Source organism: Oncorhynchus keta, unplaced genomic scaffold, assembly GCF_023373465.1.
Source record: "Oncorhynchus keta strain PuntledgeMale-10-30-2019 unplaced genomic scaffold, Oket_V2 Un_contig_1511_pilon_pilon, whole genome shotgun sequence".
Taxonomy (NCBI): Eukaryota; Metazoa; Chordata; class Actinopteri; order Salmoniformes; family Salmonidae; genus Oncorhynchus; species Oncorhynchus keta.
The window spans coordinates 74,735-92,500 of NW_026279140.1; the positions used below are offsets into that span (position 1 = coordinate 74,735).

Consider the following 17,766-nt stretch of genomic DNA (forward strand, 5'->3'; position numbering starts at 1 on the left):
CACACACACACACACTGCTGCTGCAGGCATCGGACTGGGAGACCAGGCCTACAGCACGTGACGGAAACACACACACACAGGGACCAAAGACAATACCATCTCCCTCCCTGACCCCTGTGTGTGGTCCCATCAGTAGCAGCTGGATACTGTAGGTGTTGGTGATGTCTGGTCTCTCGCCTCGAGGAACAGGGGAGCTTCTTAACCCCCCACTTCCATTCAGACTGATCCAGGACCTGCCGACCCCCTCTATAATAAGGCTGGTTTAAAGACATCAGACTGATCCAGGACCTGCTGATCCCCTCTATAATAAGGCTGGTTTAAAGACATCAGACTGATCCAGGACCTGCCGATCCCCTCTATAATAAGGCTGGTTTAAAGACATCAGACTGATCCAGGACCTGCCGATCCCCTCTATAATAAGGCTGGTTTAAAGACATCAGGCTGGTTTAAAGACTTCAGACTGATCCAGGACCTGCTGATCCCCTCTATAATAAGGCTGGTTTAAAGACATCAGACTGATCCAGGACCTGCCGATCCCCTCTATAATAAGGCTGGTTTAAAGACATCAGACTGATCCAGGACCTGCCGATCCCCTCTATAATAAGGCTGGTTTAAAGACATCAGACTGATCCAGGACCTGCTGATCCCCTCTATAATAAGGCTGGTTTAAAGACATCAGACTGATCCAGGACCTGCCGATCCCCTCTATAATAAGGCTGGTTTAAAGACATCAGACTGATCCAGGACCTGCCGATCCCCTCTATAATAAGGCTGGTTTAAAGACATCAGACTGATCCAGGACCTGCTGATCCCCTCTATAATAAGGCTGGTTTAAAGACTTCAGACTGATCCAGGACCTGCTGATCCCCTCTATAATAAGGCTGGTTTAAAGACATCAGACTGATCCAGGACCTGCTGATCCCCTCTATAATAAGGCTGGTTTAAAGACATCAGACTGATCCAGGACCTGCCGATCCCCTCTATAATAAGGCTGGTTTAAAGACATCAGACTGATCCAGGACCTGCCGATCCCCTCTATAATAAGGCTGGTTTAAAGACATCAGACTGATCCAGGACCTGCTGATCCCCTCTATAATAAGGCTGGTTTAAAGACATCAGACTGATCCAGGACCTGCTGATCCCCTCTATAATAAGGCTGGTTTAAAGACATCAGACTGATCCAGGACCTGCTGATCCCCTCTATAATAAGGCTGGTTTAAAGACATCAGACTGATCCAGGACCTGCCGATCCCCTCTATAATAAGGCTGGTTTAAAGACATCAGACTGATCCAGGACCTGCCGATCCCCTCTATAATAAGGCTGGTTTAAAGACATCAGACTGATCCAGGACCTGCTGATCCCCTCTATAATAAGGCTGGTTTAAAGACATCAGACTGATCCAGGACCTGCCGATCCCCTCTATAATAAGGCTGGTTTAAAGACATCAGACTGATCCAGGACCTGCTGATCCCCTCTATAATAAGGCTGGTTTAAAGACATCAGACTGATCCAGGACCTGCTGATCCCCTCTATAATAAGGCTGGTTTAAAGACATCAGACTGATCCAGGACCTGCCGATCCCCTCTATAATAAGGCTGGTTTAAAGACCTCAGACTGATCCAGGACCTGCTGATCCCCTCTATAATAAGGCTGGTTTAAAGACATCAGACTGATCCAGGACCTGCCGATTTATAATAAGGCTGGTTTAAAGACATCAGGCTGGTTTAAAGACATCAGACTGATCCAGGACCTGCCGATTTACAATGATAAGGCTGGTTTAAAGACATCAGACTGATCCAGGGGCCGATCCCCTCTATAATAAGGCTGGTTTAAAGACATCAGACTGATCCAGGACCTGCTGATCCCCTCTATAATAAGGCTGGTTTAAAGACATCAGACTGATCCAGGACCTGCCGATCCCCTCTATAATAAGGCTGGTTTAAAGACATCAGACTGATCCAGGACCTGTTGATCCCCTCTATAATAAGGCTGGTTTAAAGACATCAGGCTGGTTTAAAGACATCAGACTGATCCAGGACCTGCCGATCCCCTCTATAATAAGGCTGGTTTAAAGACATCAGACTGATCCAGGACCTGCCGATCCCCTCTATAATAAGGCTGGTTTAAAGACATCAGACTGATCCAGGACCTGCTGATCCCCTCTATAATAAGGCTGGTTTAAAGACATCAGGCTGGTTTAAAGACATCAGACTGATCCAGGACCTGCCGATCCCCTCTATAATAAGGCTGGTTTAAAGACATCAGGCTGGTTTAAAGACTTCAGACTGATTGCCGATCCCCTCTATAATAAGGCTGGTTTAAAGACATCAGGCTGATCCAGGACCTCCGATCCCCTCTATAATAAGGCTGGTTTAAAGACATCAGACTGATCCAGGACCTGCCGATCCCTCTATAATAAGGCTGGTTTAAAGACTTCAGGCTGATCCAGGACCTGCCGATCCCCTCTATAATAAGGCTGGTTTAAAGACATCAGACTGATCCAGGACCTGCCGATCCCCTCTATAATAAGGCTGGTTTAAAGACATCAGGCTGATCCAGGACCTGCCGATCCCCTATAATAAGGCTGGTTTAAAGACATCAGACTGATCCAGGACCTCCGATCCACTATAATAAGGCTGGTTTAAAGACATCAGACTGATCCAGGACCTGCCGATTTATAATAAGGCTGGTTTAAAGACATCAGACTGATCCAGGACCTCCTGATCCCCTCTATAATAAGGCTGGTTTAAAGACATCAGACTGATCCAGGACCTGCTGATCCCCTCTATAATAAGGCTGGTTTAAAGACATCAGACTGATCCAGGACCTGCTGATCCCCTCTATAATAAGGCTGGTTTAAAGACATCAGACTGATCCAGGACCTGCTGATCTATAATAAGGCTGGTTTAAAGACATCAGACTGATCCAGGACCTGCTGATCCCCTCTATAATAAGGCTGGTTTAAAGACATCAGACTGATCCAGGACCTGCCGTCTTTATTTTCTTTATCCCCTCTATAATAAGGCTGGTTTAAAGACATCAGGCTTTTAAAGACATCAGACTGATCCAGGACACTTTCGATCCTGAGTCTATAATAAGGCTGGTTTAAAGACATCAGGCTGATCCAGGACCTGCTGATCCCCTCTATAATAAGGCTGGTTTAAAGACATCAGACTGATCCAGGACCTCCGATCCACTATAATAAGGCTGGTTTAAAGACATCAGGCTGATCCAGGACCTGCTGATCCCCTTATAATAAGGCTGGTTTAAAGACATCAGACTGATCCAGGACCTGCCGATCCCCTCTATAATAAGGCTGGTTTAAAGACATCAGGCTGATCCAGGACCTGCCGATCCCCTCTATAATAAGGCTGGTTTAAAGACATCAGACTGATCCAGGATCCGATCCCCTTTAATAAGGCTGGTTTAAAGACATCAGACTGATCCAGGATGCCGATCCCCTCTATAATAAGGCTGGTTTAAAGACATCAGGCTGATCCAGGACCTGCTGATCCCCTCTATAATAAGGCTGGTTTAAAGACATCAGACTGATCCAGGACCTGCTGATCCCCTCTATAATAAGGCTGGTTTAAAGACATCAGTCTGATCCAGGATGATCCCCTCTATAATAAGGCTGGTTTAAAGACATCAGACTGATCCAGGACCTGCTGATCCCCCTATAATAAGGCTGGTTTAAAGACATCAGACTGATCCAGGACCTCCGACTATAATAAGGCTGGTTTAAAGACATCAGGCTGATCCAGACCTGCCGATCCCCTCTATAATAAGGCTGGTTTAAAGACATCAGACTGATCCAGGACCTGCTGATCCCCTCTATAATAAGGCTGGTTTAAAGACATCAGGCTGATCCAGGACCTGCCGATCCTCTATAATAAGGCTGGTTTAAAGACATCAGTCTTTATGTTCTATATATATGTATATACACTCTTTCTCCTACATTAACAAACAATGATATATCTCTATATCCTCCACTTTCTCCTTCTGAGCATCTTTACGATAGGTAGGACGGGGCGTGGCTTCCTGACAACGATCACCGATTGGACAGCCACCCAACCTCCCAAACATAAACAACATTGGCCTTAGCTTATGCCGGTTATCTCTTGATCCGATGTGTTCTGTGTTGTAATTTTTGGACTGATAATAAAATGTGTTTCATGAACAAGGTGTAGTCTGTGTTGTGTACGTCTCTACGACCTCTTGTTTCCGTTACAGTTGGAAGGTGAGAGGGGACGACCAGTTTTAACTCTAGCAACTAAACGGGACCTACCTGAATTTGTCCAATAGAAACGTTGATTTTTTTTCTCCCGTTGCGAAACCTGATCCGGGTTCTGGAGTGAATGATTTCCGTTGCAAAACATTTAGACTAAATGAATACACCCGTGGTCGTACTGTGTGTTTCCAGCCGCGCGCAACAGGCCACACACAGATGAGAGAGAGAGAAACAGGCCACACACAGACGAGAGAGAGAGAACAGGCCACACAGACGAGAGAAACAGGCCACACACAGACGAGAGAGAGAGCGAAACAGGCCACACACAGACGAGAGAGAGAGCGAAACAGGCCACACACAGACGAGAGAGAAACAGGCCACACAGACGAGAGAGAGAGAAACAGGCCACACACAGACGAGAGAGAAACAGGCCACACACAGACGAGAGAGAAACAGGCCACACAGACGAGAGAGAGAGAAACAGGCCACACAGACGAGAGAGAGAGAAACAGGCCACACACAGACGAGAGAGAGAAACAGGCCACACACAGACGAGAGAGCGAAACAGGCCACACACAGACGAGAGAGAGAGCGAAACAGGCCACACACAGACGAGAGAGAAACAGGCCACACAGACGAGAGAGAGAGAGAAACAGGCCACACAGACGAGAGAGAGAGAAACAGGCCACACACAGACGAGAGAGAGAGAGAAACAGGCCACACACAGAAGAGAGAGAGAGAGAAACAGGCCACACACAGACGAGAGAGAGAGAGAAACAGGCCACACACAGACGAGAGAAACAGGCCACACACAGACGAGAGAGAGAAACAGGCCACACACAGACGAGAGAGAGAGAAACAGGCCACACAGACGAGAGAGAGAAACAGGCCACACACAGACGAGAGAGAAACAGGCCACACACAGACGAGAGAGAGAGAGAAACAGGCCACACACAGACGAGAGAGAGAGAAACAGGCCACACACAGAGAGAGAGAGAGAGAGAAACAGGCCACACAGGAGAGAGAGAGAAACAGGCCACACAGACGAGAGAGAGAGAGAAACAGGCCACACAGACGAGAGAGAGAGAAACAGGCCACACAGACGAGAGAGAGAGAAACAGGCCACACAGACAGAGAGAGAGAAACAGGCCACACAGACGAGAGAGAGAGAGAGAGAGAGAAACAGGCCACACAGACGAGAGAGAGAAACAGGCCACACAGACGAGAGAGAGAAACAGGCCACACACAGACGAGAGAGAGAAACAGGCCACACAGACGAGAGAGAGAGAAACAGGCCACACAGACGAGAGAGAGAGAAACAGGCCACACAGACGAGAGAGAGAGAAACAGGCCACACAGACGAGAGAGAGAGAAACAGGCCACACAGACGAGAGAGAGAAACAGAGAGAGAGAGAGAGAGAGAGAGAGAAACAGAGAGAGAGAGAGAAACAGAGAGAGAGAGAGAGAGAGAGTCAAGGGAAACAGAGAGAGAGAGAGAGAGAGAGACAGAGAAGGAAACAGAGAGAGAGAGAGAGAGAGAGAGAGAGTAAAGAGAGAGACTAGAGAGAGAGAGAGAGAGAGAAACAGGCCACACAGACGAGAGAGAGAAAAGAGAGAGTCAGAGAGAGAGGGAAACAGGCCACACAGACGAGAGAGAGAAACAGAGAGAGAGAGAGAAACAGGCCACACAGACGAGAGAGAAACAGAGAGAGAGAGAGAGAGAGAGAGGGAAACAGGCCACACAGACGAGAGAGAGAAACAGAGAGAGAGAGAGAGAAACAGGCCACACAGACGAGAGAGAGAAACAGAGAGAGAGAGAGAGAGGGAAACAGGCCACACAGACGAGAGAGAGAAACAGAGAGAGAGAGAGTGAGAGAGAAACAGGCCACACAGAGAGAGAGAGAGAAACAGAGAGAGAGAGAGAGGGAAACAGGCCACACATGGAGACGTCAGCGCTGAAAGTGATCCGTTTTATTGTCCCATAGCAGCTCCAGGGGAAGCTGGTTTAGACTGGTGTTAATATACCCCCCCCCCTGATCCTATAAAACCCCCAGGAAGAAATTACAGAATAAAAAGACCACAATATTATGTTAGGATAATACAAAACGATATAAATTATATTACATTATTATAATGTCAAAAACAGGTTAGCACACCATCCAGACACAAGCAGCTCCCAAGAAATATTACATGTGTAAATAAAGACTAGAGTGAGAATAATACAAATATAATTCTGAACATGGGGACGCTTTCAGACAGGAAGGAGTGTCATAATGTTGTCTGTGAAGCCTAGTAACCAGACTGTTGTCTGTGAAGCCTAGTAACCAGACTGTTGTCTGTGAAGCCTAGTAACCTCACAGCACCAGACTGTTGTCTGTGAAGCCAAGTAACCAGACTGTTGTCTGTGAAGCCTAGTAACCTCACAGCACCAGACTGTTGTCTGTGAAGCCTAGTAACCTCACAGCACCAGACTGTTGTCTGTGAAGCCTAGTAACCAGACTGTCGTCTGTGAAGCCTAGAAACCTCACAGCACCAGACTGTTGTCTGTGAAGCCTAGTAACCAGACTGTTGTCTGTGAAGCCTAGTAACCTCACAGCACCAGACTGTTGTCTGTGAAGCCTAGTAACCAGACTGTTGTCTGTGAAGCCTAGAAACCTCACAGCACCAGACTGTTGTCTGTGAAGCCTAGTAACCTCACAGCACCAGACTGTTGTCTGTGAAGCCTAGTAACCAGACTGTTGTCTGTGAAGCCTAGAAACCTCACAGCACCAGACTGTTGTCTGTGAAGCCTAGAAACCTCACAGCACCAGACTGTTGTCTGTGAAGCCTAGTAACCAGACTGTTGTCTGTGAAGCCTAAGTAACTCACAGCACCAGACTGTTGTCTGTGAAGCCTAGAAACCAGACTGTTGTCTGTGAAGCCTAGTAACCAGACTGTTGTCTGTGAAGCCTAGAAACCTCACAGCACCAGACTGTTGTCTGTGAAGCCAAGTAACCAGACTGTCGTCTGTGAAGCCTAGTAACCAGACTGTCGTCTGTGAAGCCTAGTAACCAGACTGTTGTCTGTGAAGCCTAGTAACCAGACTGTTGTCTGTGAAGCCTAGAAACCTCACAGCACCAGACTACACACAGACAGAACTGGGCATCATAGCATCAGAAGAGGAAGACCTGACAAAACCACATTTTCAGCCGCTAACACAGAAGGACCATTGGTACACTTTCAATGTTTAAATCCACTTCAGTTGTTGTTGCAGAGAATCACTCAGGACCACAAACAACCCCCCACCCAGGTTCTGAGCTGCCCCTCCCTGTGCCTGAGAGAAAGGGCCCCTGTCTGTCTCAGCTGTAATACCAGTCCAGGGGAGGGTAGTAGGTAGAAAGGGCCCCCTGTCTGTCTCAGCTGTAATACCAGTCCAGGGAGGGTACTAGGTAGAAAGGCCCCTGTCTGTCTCAGCTGTAATACCAGTTCCAGGGGAGGGTACTAGGTAGAAAGGGCCCCTGTCTGTCTCAGCTGTCATACCAGTCCAGGGAGGGTACTAGGTAGAAAGGGCACCCTGTCTGTCTCAGCTGTAATACCAGTCCAGGGGAGGGTACTAGGTAGAAAGGGCCCCCTGTCTGTCTCAGCTGTAATACCAGTCCAGGGGAGGGTACTAGGTAGAAAGGGCCCCCTGTCTGTCTCAGCTGTAATACCAGTCCAGGGAGGGTACTAGGTAGAAGGGGCCCCTGTCTGTCTCAGCTGTAATACTAGTCCAGGGGAGGGTACTAGGTAGAAAGGGCCCCCTGTCTGTCTCAGCTGTAATACCAGTTCCAGGGGAGGGTACTAGGTAGAAAGGGCCCCCTGTCTGTCTCAGCTGTAATACCAGTCCAGGGGAGGGTACTAGGTAGAAAGGGCCCCCTGTCTGTCTCAGCTGTAATACCAGTCCAGGGGAGGGTACTAGGTAGAAAGGGCCCCCTGTCTGTCTCAGCTGTAATACCAGTCCAGGGGAGGGTACTAGGTAGAAAGGGCCCCCTGTCTGTCTCAGCTGTAATACCAGTCCAGGGGAGGGTACTAGGTAGAAGGGGCCCCTGTCTGTCTCAGCTGTAATACCAGTCCAGGGGAGGGTACTAGGTAGAAAGGGCCCCCTGTCTGTCTCAGCTGTAATACCAGTCCAGGGGAGGGTACTAGGTAGAAAGGGCCCCCTGTCTGTCTCAGCTGTAATACCAGTCCAGGGGAGGGTACACTAGGAGATAGGTGGTGACAGACAGACAGGTTGTGTAGTCTAGGACAGGTCAGTTCCACTAGGAGACAGGTGGTGACAGACAGACAGGTTGTGTAGTCTAGGACAGGTCAGTTCCACTAGGAGACAGGTGGTGACAGACAAGACAGGTTGTGTAAATGGTGGAGGTTAGGGTCCCGTTAACCACAGTCCTGGAGTCAGATGTTAACTCCTGTCTCTATAAATAGTGGAGGTTAGGGTCCCGTTAACCACAGTCCTGGAGTCAGATGTTAACTCCTGTCTCTATAAATAGTGGAGGTTAGGGCCCAGTTAACCACAGTCCTGGAGTCAGATGTTAACTCCCAGTGGGGGGGCCCTAAAGGACTCCAGCCGGGGGCCCTAAAGGACTCCAGCCGGGGGCCCTAAAGGACTCCAGCCGGGGGGGGCCCTAAAGGACTCCAGCCGGGGGGGGCCCTAAAGGACTCCAGCCGGGGGCCCTAAAGGACTCCAGCCGGGGGGCCCTAAAGGACTCCAGCCGGGGGGACCCTAAAGGACTCCAGCCGGGGGCCCTAAAGGACTCCAGACAGTTGTATAATAACAGACATCTTTAGTCTACAGAAACAAGTCCCTTGAGTCTTTCACTCCCAAATAAACAGTCTCTTCCTCTTCTGAGAAAGTTCCTCCACCCAGTCACCAGTTCATATACGTTGACCTCAGGGGTTAAAGTTCACATATACGTTGACCTCAGGGGTTAAAGTTCATATATACATTTGCAGGGGGTGACAATTCACACGTTGACCTCAGGGGGGTATTCATTGACCTGCGGGGGGTGAAAATTCACACGTTGACCTCAGGGGGGTGAAAATTCACACGTTGACCTCAGGGGGTGATTCACACGTTGACCTCAGGGGGTGAAAATTCACACGTTGACCTCAGGGGGTGAAAATTCACACGTTGACCTCAGGGGGTGAAAATTCACACGTTGACCTCAGGGGGTGAAAATTCATATGTGGCTGTGTGTCAGGGTCATAGGTCAGGGTCGCTAAGCAGTGACCTCACAAGTTGTGGCCGGTAACGGGGTGGGGGAGTAGTAACACAGTGTACCAGGCAGTGGAGTCGTCTCCAACTAAGGACTAACGGTGAAGCAACAGTCACAACACACACACACACACACACACACACACACACACCTCACTGGGGTTGTACAGGTTTCGTTAGATTCACTCCATGATCAGACTAGCATTAATAACAGTCAGAACAGCCAGGAATACTGTCTACAGGACACAGTATCTGATATAAGAGAGAGGGAGAGAGAGGAAGAGGAGAGAGAGGAAGAGGAATAGGGGAGAGGAGAGAGAGAGAGGAAGAGGAGAGAGAGGAAGAGGAATAGGGGAGAGAGAGAGAGGAAGAGGAGGAGAGAGAGGAAGAGGAGAGAGAGGTAGAGGAAGAGAGAGAGAGGAAGAGGAGAGAGAGGAAGAGGAGAGAGAGGAAGAGGAATAGGGAGAGGAAGAGGAATAGGGGAGAGGAGAGAGAGAGAGAGGAAGAGGAGAGAGAGGAAGAGGAGAGAGAGGAAGAGGAATAGGGGAGAGGAGAGAGAGAGAGGAGAGAGAGGAAGAGGAGAGAGGGGTAGAGGAAGGAGAGAGAGGAAGAGGAGAGAGAGGAAGAGGAATAGGGAGAGGAAGAGGAGAGGAAGAGAGAGGAAGAGAGAGAGAGAGGAAGAGGAGAGAGAGGAATAGGGAGAGGAGAGAGAGAGAGGATGAGGAGAGAGAGAGAAGAGGAGAGAGAGGAGAGAGGAGAGAGAGGAAGAGGAATAGAGGGGGAGGAGAGAGAGAGAGGAAGAGGAGAGAGAGGAAGAGGAATAGGGGAGAGGAGAGAGAGAGAGAGGAAGAGGGGAGAGAGAGAGGGAATAGGGAGAGAGGAGAGAGAGGAAGAGGAGAGAGAGGAAGAGGAATAGGGGAGAGGAGAGAGAGAGAGGAAGAGGAGAGAGGAAGAGAAGGAGAGGAAGAGAAGAGATCTGGTTTCACTCAGAGACACAGGATCCACAAACAAACCCAGATTTTGATAAAGGTAGAGGAAGAGGAATAGGGAGAGGAGAGAGAGAGAGGAAGAGGAGAGAGAGGAAGAGGAATAGGGGAGAGAGAGAGAGAGAGAGGAAGAGGAGGAGAGAGGAAGAGGAGAGAGGACGGAGAGGAAGAGGAGAGGGGGGGTTGGAAAGACAGGAGAGGAGTCCAGGGGTGTTGTCTTGAAGGGGGTGGTTGGGAGGGGGGGTGTAGTTGAGGTGTTCCTCACAACAAGAAGGGGTTAGTGGTCCCGGGGGCTGTGTGCCAGCTGTGGGGGGCAGAGCTGAGCCGAAGAGGGGCTGGGTCAGAGGCATAGAGGCCGGGAAACCCCCCATCCCTCCAACCCCGGGCACCATGTGGCCCGTCAGGGGGGCAGAGGGTCGACCATGGAGGACAAGCTGCTGAACCCTGCTCCCCTCCCAGACTCAGGCCTGACATAGGGCTGACCCTCATCTGGTTTAGGGTAGGGGGTTAGGCTGGCCCATCTGGAAGGGGTTGGCCTGGGGGCGGCTACAGGGGCGGCTCCTAAGGAGACACAGGAGAGACAAACAGAACACAGAGAAGAGGTCAGCATTACCGAACACCAGAGAGAGAGAGAGAGGACACGATGTACAGACTCAGTGAGCATAGCCTTGCTATTGAGAAAGGCCGCCGTAGGCAGACATGGCTCTCAAGAGAAGACAGGCTATGTGCTCACTGCCCACAAAATGAGGTGGAAACTGAGCTGCACTTCCTGCCCAATGTATGACCATATTAGAGAGACATATTTCCCTCAGATTACACAGATCCACAAACAAACGTGTTAATTTTGATAAACTCCCATATCTACTGGGTGAAATTCCACAGTGTGTCATCACAGCAGCAAGATGTGTGACCTGTTGCCACAAGAAAAGGGCAACCAGTGAAGAACAAACACCATTGTAAATACAACCCATATTTATGTTATTTGTTTACAAGTTAATGTTAGTTAGTCTAGGACAGGCTAACGTGTTAATGTTAGTTAGTCTAGGACAGGCTAACGTGTTAGTTAGTCTAGGACAGGCTAACGTGTTAATGTTAGTTAGTCTAGGACAGGCTAACGTGTTAATGTTAGTTAGTCTAGGACAGGCCAACGTGTTAATGTTAGTTAGTCTAGGACAGGCTAACGTGTTAATGTTAGTTAGTCTAGGACAGGCTAACGTGTTAATGTTAGTTAGTCTAGGACAGGCTAACGTGTTAATGTTAGTTAGTCTAGGACAGGCCAACGTGTTAATGTTAGTTAGTCTAGGACAGGCCAACGTGTTAATGTTAGTTAGTCTAGGACAGGCCAACGTGTTAATGTTAGTTAGTCTAGGACAGGCTAACGTGTTAATGTTAGTTAGTCTAGGACAGGCTAACGTGTTAATGTTAGTTAGTCTAGGACAGGCTAACGTGTTAATGTTAGTTAGTCTAGGACAGGCTAACGTGTTAATGTTAGTTAGTCTAGGACAGGCTAACGTGTTAATGTTAGTTAGTCTAGGACAGGCTAACGTGTTAATGTTAGTTAGTCTAGGACAGGCTAACGTGTTAATGTTAGTTAGTCTAGGACAGGCTAACGTGTTAATGTTAGTCTAGGACAGGCTAACGTGTTAATGTTAGTTAGTCTAGGACAGGCTAACGTGTTAATGTTAGTTAGTCTAGGACAGGCTAACGTGTTAATGTTAGTTAGTCTAGGACAGGCTAACGTGTTAATGTTAGTTAGTCTAGAACAGGCTAACGTGTTAATGTTAGTTAGTCTAGGACAGGCTAACGTGTTAATGTTAGTTAGTCTAGGACAGGCTAACGTGTTAATGTTAGTTAGTCTAGGACAGGCTAACGTGTTAATGTTAGTTAGTCTAGGACAGGCTAACGTGTTAATGTTAGTTAGTCTAGGACAGGCTAACGTGTTAATGTTAGTTAGTCTAGGACAGGCTAACGTGTTAATGTTAGTTAGTCTAGGACAGGCTAACGTGTTAATGTTAGTTAGTCTAGGACAGGCTAACGTGTTAATGTTAGTTAGTCTAGGACAGGCTAACGTGTTAATGTTAGTCTAGGACAGGTCTAGGACAGGCTAACGTGTTAATGTTAGTTAGTCTAGGACAGGCCAACGTGTTAATGTTAGTTAGTCTAGGACAGGCCAACGTGTTAATGCTTGTTAGTCTAGGACAGGCTAACGTGTTAGTTAGTCTAGGACAGGCTAACGTGTTAATGTTAGTTAGTCTAGGACAGGCCAACGTGTTAATGTTAGTTAGTCTAGGACAGGCTAACGTGTTAATGTTAGTTAGTCTAGGACAGGCTAACGTGTTAATGTTAGTTAGGACAGGCTAAGTCTAGGACAGGCTAACGTGTTAATGTTAGTTAGTCTAGGACAGGCTAACGTGTTAATGTTAGTTAGTCTAGAACAGGCCAACGTGTTAATGTTAGTTAGTCTAGGACAGGCCAACGTGTTAATGCTTGTTAGTCTAGGACAGGCCAACGTGTTAATGTTAGTCTAGGACAGGCCAACGTGTTAATGTTAGTTAGTCTAGGACAGGCCAACGTGTTAATGTTAGTTAGTCTAGGACAGGCCAAGGTGTTAATGTTAGTTAGTCTAGGACAGGCTAACGTGTTAATGTTAGTTAGTCTCGGACAGGCTAACGTGTTAATGTTAGTCTAGGACAGGCTAACATGTTAATGTTAGTTAGTCTAGGACAGGCTAACGTGTTAATGTTAGTTAGTCTAGAACAGGCTAACGTGTTAATGTTAGTTAGTCTAGGACAGGCTAACGTGTTAATGTTAGTTAGTCTAGGACAGGCTAACGTGTTAATGTTAGTTAGTCTAGGACAGGCTAACGTGTTAATGTTAGTTAGTCTAGGACAGGCTAACGTGTTAATGTTAGTTAGTCTAGAACAGGCTAACGTGTTAATGTTAGTTAGTCTAGGACAGGCTAACGTGTTAATGTTAGTTAGTCTAGGACAGGCTAACGTGTTAATGTTAGTTAGTCTAGGACAGGCTAACGTGTTAATGTTAGTTAGTCTAGGACAGGCTAACGTGTTAATGTTAGTTAGTCTAAGGCCAGGCTAACGTGTTAATGTTAGTTAGTCTAGGACAGGCCAACGTGTTAGTGTTAGTTAGTCTAGGACAGGCCAACGTGTTAGTGTTAGTTAGTCTAGGACAGGCCAACGTGTTAATGCTTGTTAGTCTAGGACAGGCTAACGTGTTAATGTTAGTTAGTCTAGGACAGGCCAACGTGTTAATGTTAGTTAGTCTAGGACAGGCCAACGTGTTAATGTTAGTTAGTCTAGGACAGGCTAACGTGTTAATGTTAGTTAGTCTAGGACAGGCTAACAGGCTAGGAAGGCTAACGTGTTAATGTTAGTTAGTCTAGGACAGGCTAACGTGTTAATGTTAGTCTAGGACAGGCTAACGTGTTAATGTTAGTCTAGGACAGGCCAACGTGTTAATGTTAGTTAGTCTAGGACAGGCTAACGTGTTAATGTTAGTTAGTCTAGAACAGGCTAACGTGTTAATGTTAGTTAGTCTAGGACAGGCTAACGTGTTAATGTTAGTTAGTCTAGGACAGGCTAACGTGTTAATGTTAGTTAGTCTAGGACAGGCTAACGTGTTAATGTTAGTTAGTCTAGGCCAGGCTAACGTGTTAATGTTAGTTAGTCTAGGCCAGGCTAACGTGTTAATGTTAGTTAGTCTAGGCCAGGCTAACGTGTTAATGTTAGTTAGTCTAGGACAGGCTAACGTGTTAATGTTAGTTAGTCTAGGCCAGGCTAACGTGTTAATGTTAGTTAGTCTAGGAGGCCAGGCTAACGTGTTAATGTTAGTTAGTCTAGGACAGGCTAACGTGTTAATGTTAGTTAGTCTAGGCCAGGCTAACGTGTTAATGTTAGTTAGTCTAGGACAGGCTAACGTGTTAATGTTAGTTAGTCTAGGACAGGCTAACGTGTTAATGTTAGTTAGTCTAGGACAGGCTAACGTGTTAATGTTAGTTAGTCTAGGACAGGCTAACGTGTTAATGTTAGTTAGTCTAGGACAGGCTAACGTGTTAATGTTAGTTAGTCTAGGACAGGCTAACGTGTTAATGTTAGTTAGTCTAGGACAGGCTAACGTGTTAACAAGAAGTTAAGCTTTATTTTGATGTGTTATACATGTATGTGTATGTTATATTATACATGTATGTGTATGTTATATTATACATGTGTATGTTTTGTGAATGAATAAAGACCTCTTGAATTGAGAGAACAGAGAGATTATGAGCGAGAGAGAGAGGAGATTTTCAACATCTGTCTCCGTACTGTGTGTGTACCACAGAAGTTTCCCAAACTCAGTCCTGGGGGACCCAAGGGGAACACGGTTTGGGTTTTGTCCCCCGAGCAATACACAGCTGATTTAAATATAACTAATCATCAAGCTTTGATAGGGGGCCAAAAGCCCAAAACGTGTACACCTTGGAGGGTCCCAGAGGACCGCTGGTGTACCATCTGCCCAGTACTGGGGTGTACAGGGGGTACGGGGGTCCCAGAGGACCGCTGGTGTACCATCTGCCCAGTACTGGGGGTGTCGGTACTGGGGGGTCGGGAGGAGGGTGTGTTTTGGGGTCCCAGAGGACCGCTGGTGTACCATCTGCCCAGTACTGGGGGTGTCGGTACTGGGGGGTCCCAGAGGACTGTCGCTACGGGAGGGTGTACCATCTGCCCAGTACTGGGGGGGTCGTCGGTACGGGGGGGTCGGTACAAGGTGTCGGTACCATCTGCCCAGGGGGTGTCGGTACAGGGGGGGGTGTCTGGGGGTGTACGGGGGGTGTCGGTATTGGGGGTCCCAGAGGGGGTGTCGCCCAGTACTGGGGGTGTCAAACACGGGGGGTGTAGGTCGACCATCACGGGAGGGGGGACGGTACGGGGGGTGTCGGTACAGGGGGTGTCGGTACAGGGGGGGTGTAGGTACGGGAGGGGGGACGGTACAAGGTGTCGGTACCTGCGGCAGCGAGGAAGGGGTTGACAATAGGAGCAGGCTGAGGAGGCTTGGTGACCAGTGAATCCAGGTTGACCAATGCTGCATTAGGACCCAGGAAGGACTCTGGGGTCTTCCTGTTGGACAGAGGGTCAAACAGGTCCCCGGTACCACTAGTCAGGGAGGAGAGACCCCGACCATCACCTAGAGGATCACCTAGAGGATTACAGAGAGAGAGAGACAGAGAGAGACAGAGACAGAGAGAGACAGAGACAGAGAGAGACAGAGACACAGAGACAGAGACACAGAGAGAGAGAGACAGAGAGAGAGACAGAGAGAGAGACAGAGAGAGAGACAGAGAGAGAGAGACAGAGAGAGAGACAGAGAGAGAGAGAGAGAGAGAGAGACACAGAGAGAGAGAGACAGAGAGAGAGACAGAGAGAGAGACAGAGAGAGAGACAGAGAGAGAGACAGAGAGAGAGAGAGACAGAGAGAGAGACAGAGAGAGACAGGTTACCCCTGGATGATGACTCCTTGTTGTCCCCAGTCCACCTGGTCGTGCTGCTGCTCCAGTTTCAACTGTGGGTTGAATACTTATTGACTCAGACATTTGAGCCCGCCCTCAATACCGAGCTAACTAAACCCTGGTGTTGAGGTGTACCTGCGTAGGAGGTTCCTCCAGAACCCCAGGGGTCGGGAGCAGGGTTGGTTCCCCAGGGATCACTGCTCTTCATGGGGGAAACAGAGGAGGACGGGGGCCCCCAGGGGTCTACTGGAGCCACTGGCTTTGGGGCTGCACCTGGACACACAGACACAACATGAGTCCCCCCCAGTAGACAGATGACAAGTCATTCCTGCTGTCTGTCACAATGCTGTTCCCTCGTTTTCAGATCACTACTGTTCTGGACGATAACTCTCTCCCTCTCCGCCTCTCCCCCCTTCTCTCTCTCCCCTCTCAGTAGATATGTCAGAACCAGTATAGCAGCATTCCGGCTGAACAAAGAGCCACTGTTCTGACAACTGCAGGTGTAGAGGAGACAAAGACAGTCCCTGTCCTTCCACACTGGTCCCTGTCCCCTTCCACACTGGTCCCTGTCCCCTTCCACACTGGTCCCTGTCCCCTTCAACACTGGTCCCTGTCCCCTTCCACACTGACAAACCCACTGGTCCCTGTCCCCTTCAACACTGGTCCCTGTCCCCTTCCACACTGACAAACCCACTGGTCCCTGTCCCCTTCAACACTGGTCCCTGTCCCCTTCCACACTGACAAACCCACTGGTCCCTGTCCCCCACTGGTCCCTGTCCCCGTCCCCACTGGTCCCCGTCCCCACTGGTCCCTGTCCCCCACTGGTCCCTGTCCCCCACTGGTCCCTGTCCCCCACTGGTCCCTGTCCCCCACTGGTCCCTGTCCCCCACTGGTCCCTGTCCCCGTCCCCCACTGGTCCCCGTCCCGTCCCCACTGGTCCCTGTCCCCCACTGGTCCCTGTCCCCACTGGTCCCTGTCCCCCACTGGTCCCTGTCCCCGTCCCCACTGGTCCCCGTCCCCACTGGTCCCTGTCCCCCACTGGTCCCCGTCCCCCACTGGTCCCCGTCCCCACTGGTCCCTGTCCCCGTCCCCCACTGGTCCCTGTCCCCGTCCCCCACTGGTCCCTGATCTGTCTACTATTTACTAAAACAACATTCTGTGTACTAATCATACTATTTAGAATGTAGTGTTCAGTAAAACTCTGAAAACAGGAAGTCACACATCAACATCCTGCTCCTACATACTGACAACGAGTCATTTAATGACCACTTGCATTGGCTCCCCCCAGTGGTTCATTTGGGAACAGCGCCTCCCCCTAATCTGGATTATCATACTGTTGTATTGAGTCAGGGACCCCCCCCCAGTGGTTCATTTGGGAACAGCGCCTCCCCCTAAACTGGATTATCATACTGTTGTATTGAGTCAGGGACCCCCCCCACCCAGTGGTTCATTTGGGAACAGCGCCCCTAATCTGGATTATCATACTGTTGTATTGAGTCAGGGAACCCCCAGTGGTTCATTTGGGAACAGCGCCTCCCCCTAAACTGGATTATCATACTGTTGTATTGAGTCAGGGACCCCCCCCAGTGGTTCATTTGGGAACAGCGCCTCCCCCTAATCTGGATTATCAGGTGTTGTCAAACATGTTGATATCAAAAAGACGATTCTCTTACTAATTAGTGAAGAGGTGAATTCTACTAGATGAACACCCTCAAAATGAGTTTAACATCCTGGCATTTAAAAGCACTCCGTCATCTACATTTCACATCCTATAAAACATTATATTTACACATTACCAACATAACTGATATTTAG

At 48.8% G+C, this 17,766-nt stretch overlaps 1 protein-coding gene and 3 long non-coding RNA genes across 68 annotated transcripts in view; 1 reads left to right on the forward strand and 3 right to left on the reverse strand.

Moving 5' to 3' along the window:
* Positions 1–25: 25 nt before the first annotated feature.
* LOC127918857 (uncharacterized) lies at positions 26–3,887 on the reverse strand. 49 transcript variants are annotated; one of them, XR_008101126.1, is made up of 11 exons: positions 3,768–3,881; positions 3,294–3,348; positions 2,934–2,988; positions 2,774–2,883; positions 2,454–2,563; positions 2,041–2,150; positions 1,857–1,966; positions 1,353–1,682; positions 858–1,242; positions 583–692; positions 26–472 (listed from the first exon to the last, which is right to left on the reverse strand). It is a non-coding gene; the product is annotated as an uncharacterized LOC127918857 (long non-coding RNA). The 49 variants fall into 49 exon arrangements; XR_008101127.1 differs by adding an exon at positions 693–747 and having other exon boundaries at positions 26–637; XR_008101111.1 differs by having other exon boundaries at positions 803–1,242.
* Positions 3,888–6,443: 2,556 nt separating this feature from the next.
* Positions 6,444–7,510, reverse strand: LOC127918858 (uncharacterized). 15 transcript variants are annotated; one of them, XR_008101138.1, is made up of 2 exons: positions 7,340–7,510; positions 6,444–7,029 (listed from the first exon to the last, which is right to left on the reverse strand). It is a non-coding gene; the product is annotated as an uncharacterized LOC127918858 (long non-coding RNA). The 15 variants fall into 15 exon arrangements; XR_008101134.1 differs by having other exon boundaries at positions 7,312–7,510; XR_008101143.1 differs by having other exon boundaries at positions 6,444–6,991; positions 7,284–7,354.
* Positions 7,511–7,758: 248 nt separating this feature from the next.
* Positions 7,759–8,776, forward strand: LOC127918859 (uncharacterized). The gene is made up of 4 exons (XR_008101148.1): positions 7,759–7,885; positions 8,056–8,283; positions 8,340–8,538; positions 8,598–8,776. It is a non-coding gene; the product is annotated as an uncharacterized LOC127918859 (long non-coding RNA).
* Positions 8,777–10,758: 1,982 nt separating this feature from the next.
* LOC127918860 (epsin-2-like) overlaps positions 10,759–17,766 on the reverse strand; it is a 44,212-nt gene continuing 37,204 nt past the window's right edge. For 2 of the 3 annotated variants that reach the window (XM_052502135.1, XM_052502134.1), the window contains exons 8-10: positions 16,087–16,224; positions 15,450–15,641; positions 10,762–11,012 (exon numbers count right to left, since the gene is read on the reverse strand). In XM_052502135.1, the coding sequence (XP_052358095.1) occupies positions 10,852–11,012; positions 15,450–15,641; positions 16,087–16,224 (491 nt within the window). In that variant the 3' untranslated portion in view covers positions 10,762–10,851. Of the gene's footprint in view, positions 11,013–15,449; positions 15,642–16,086; positions 16,225–17,766 lie in introns of all 3 variants that reach the window. The other variant, XM_052502136.1, reaches the window with a different exon arrangement.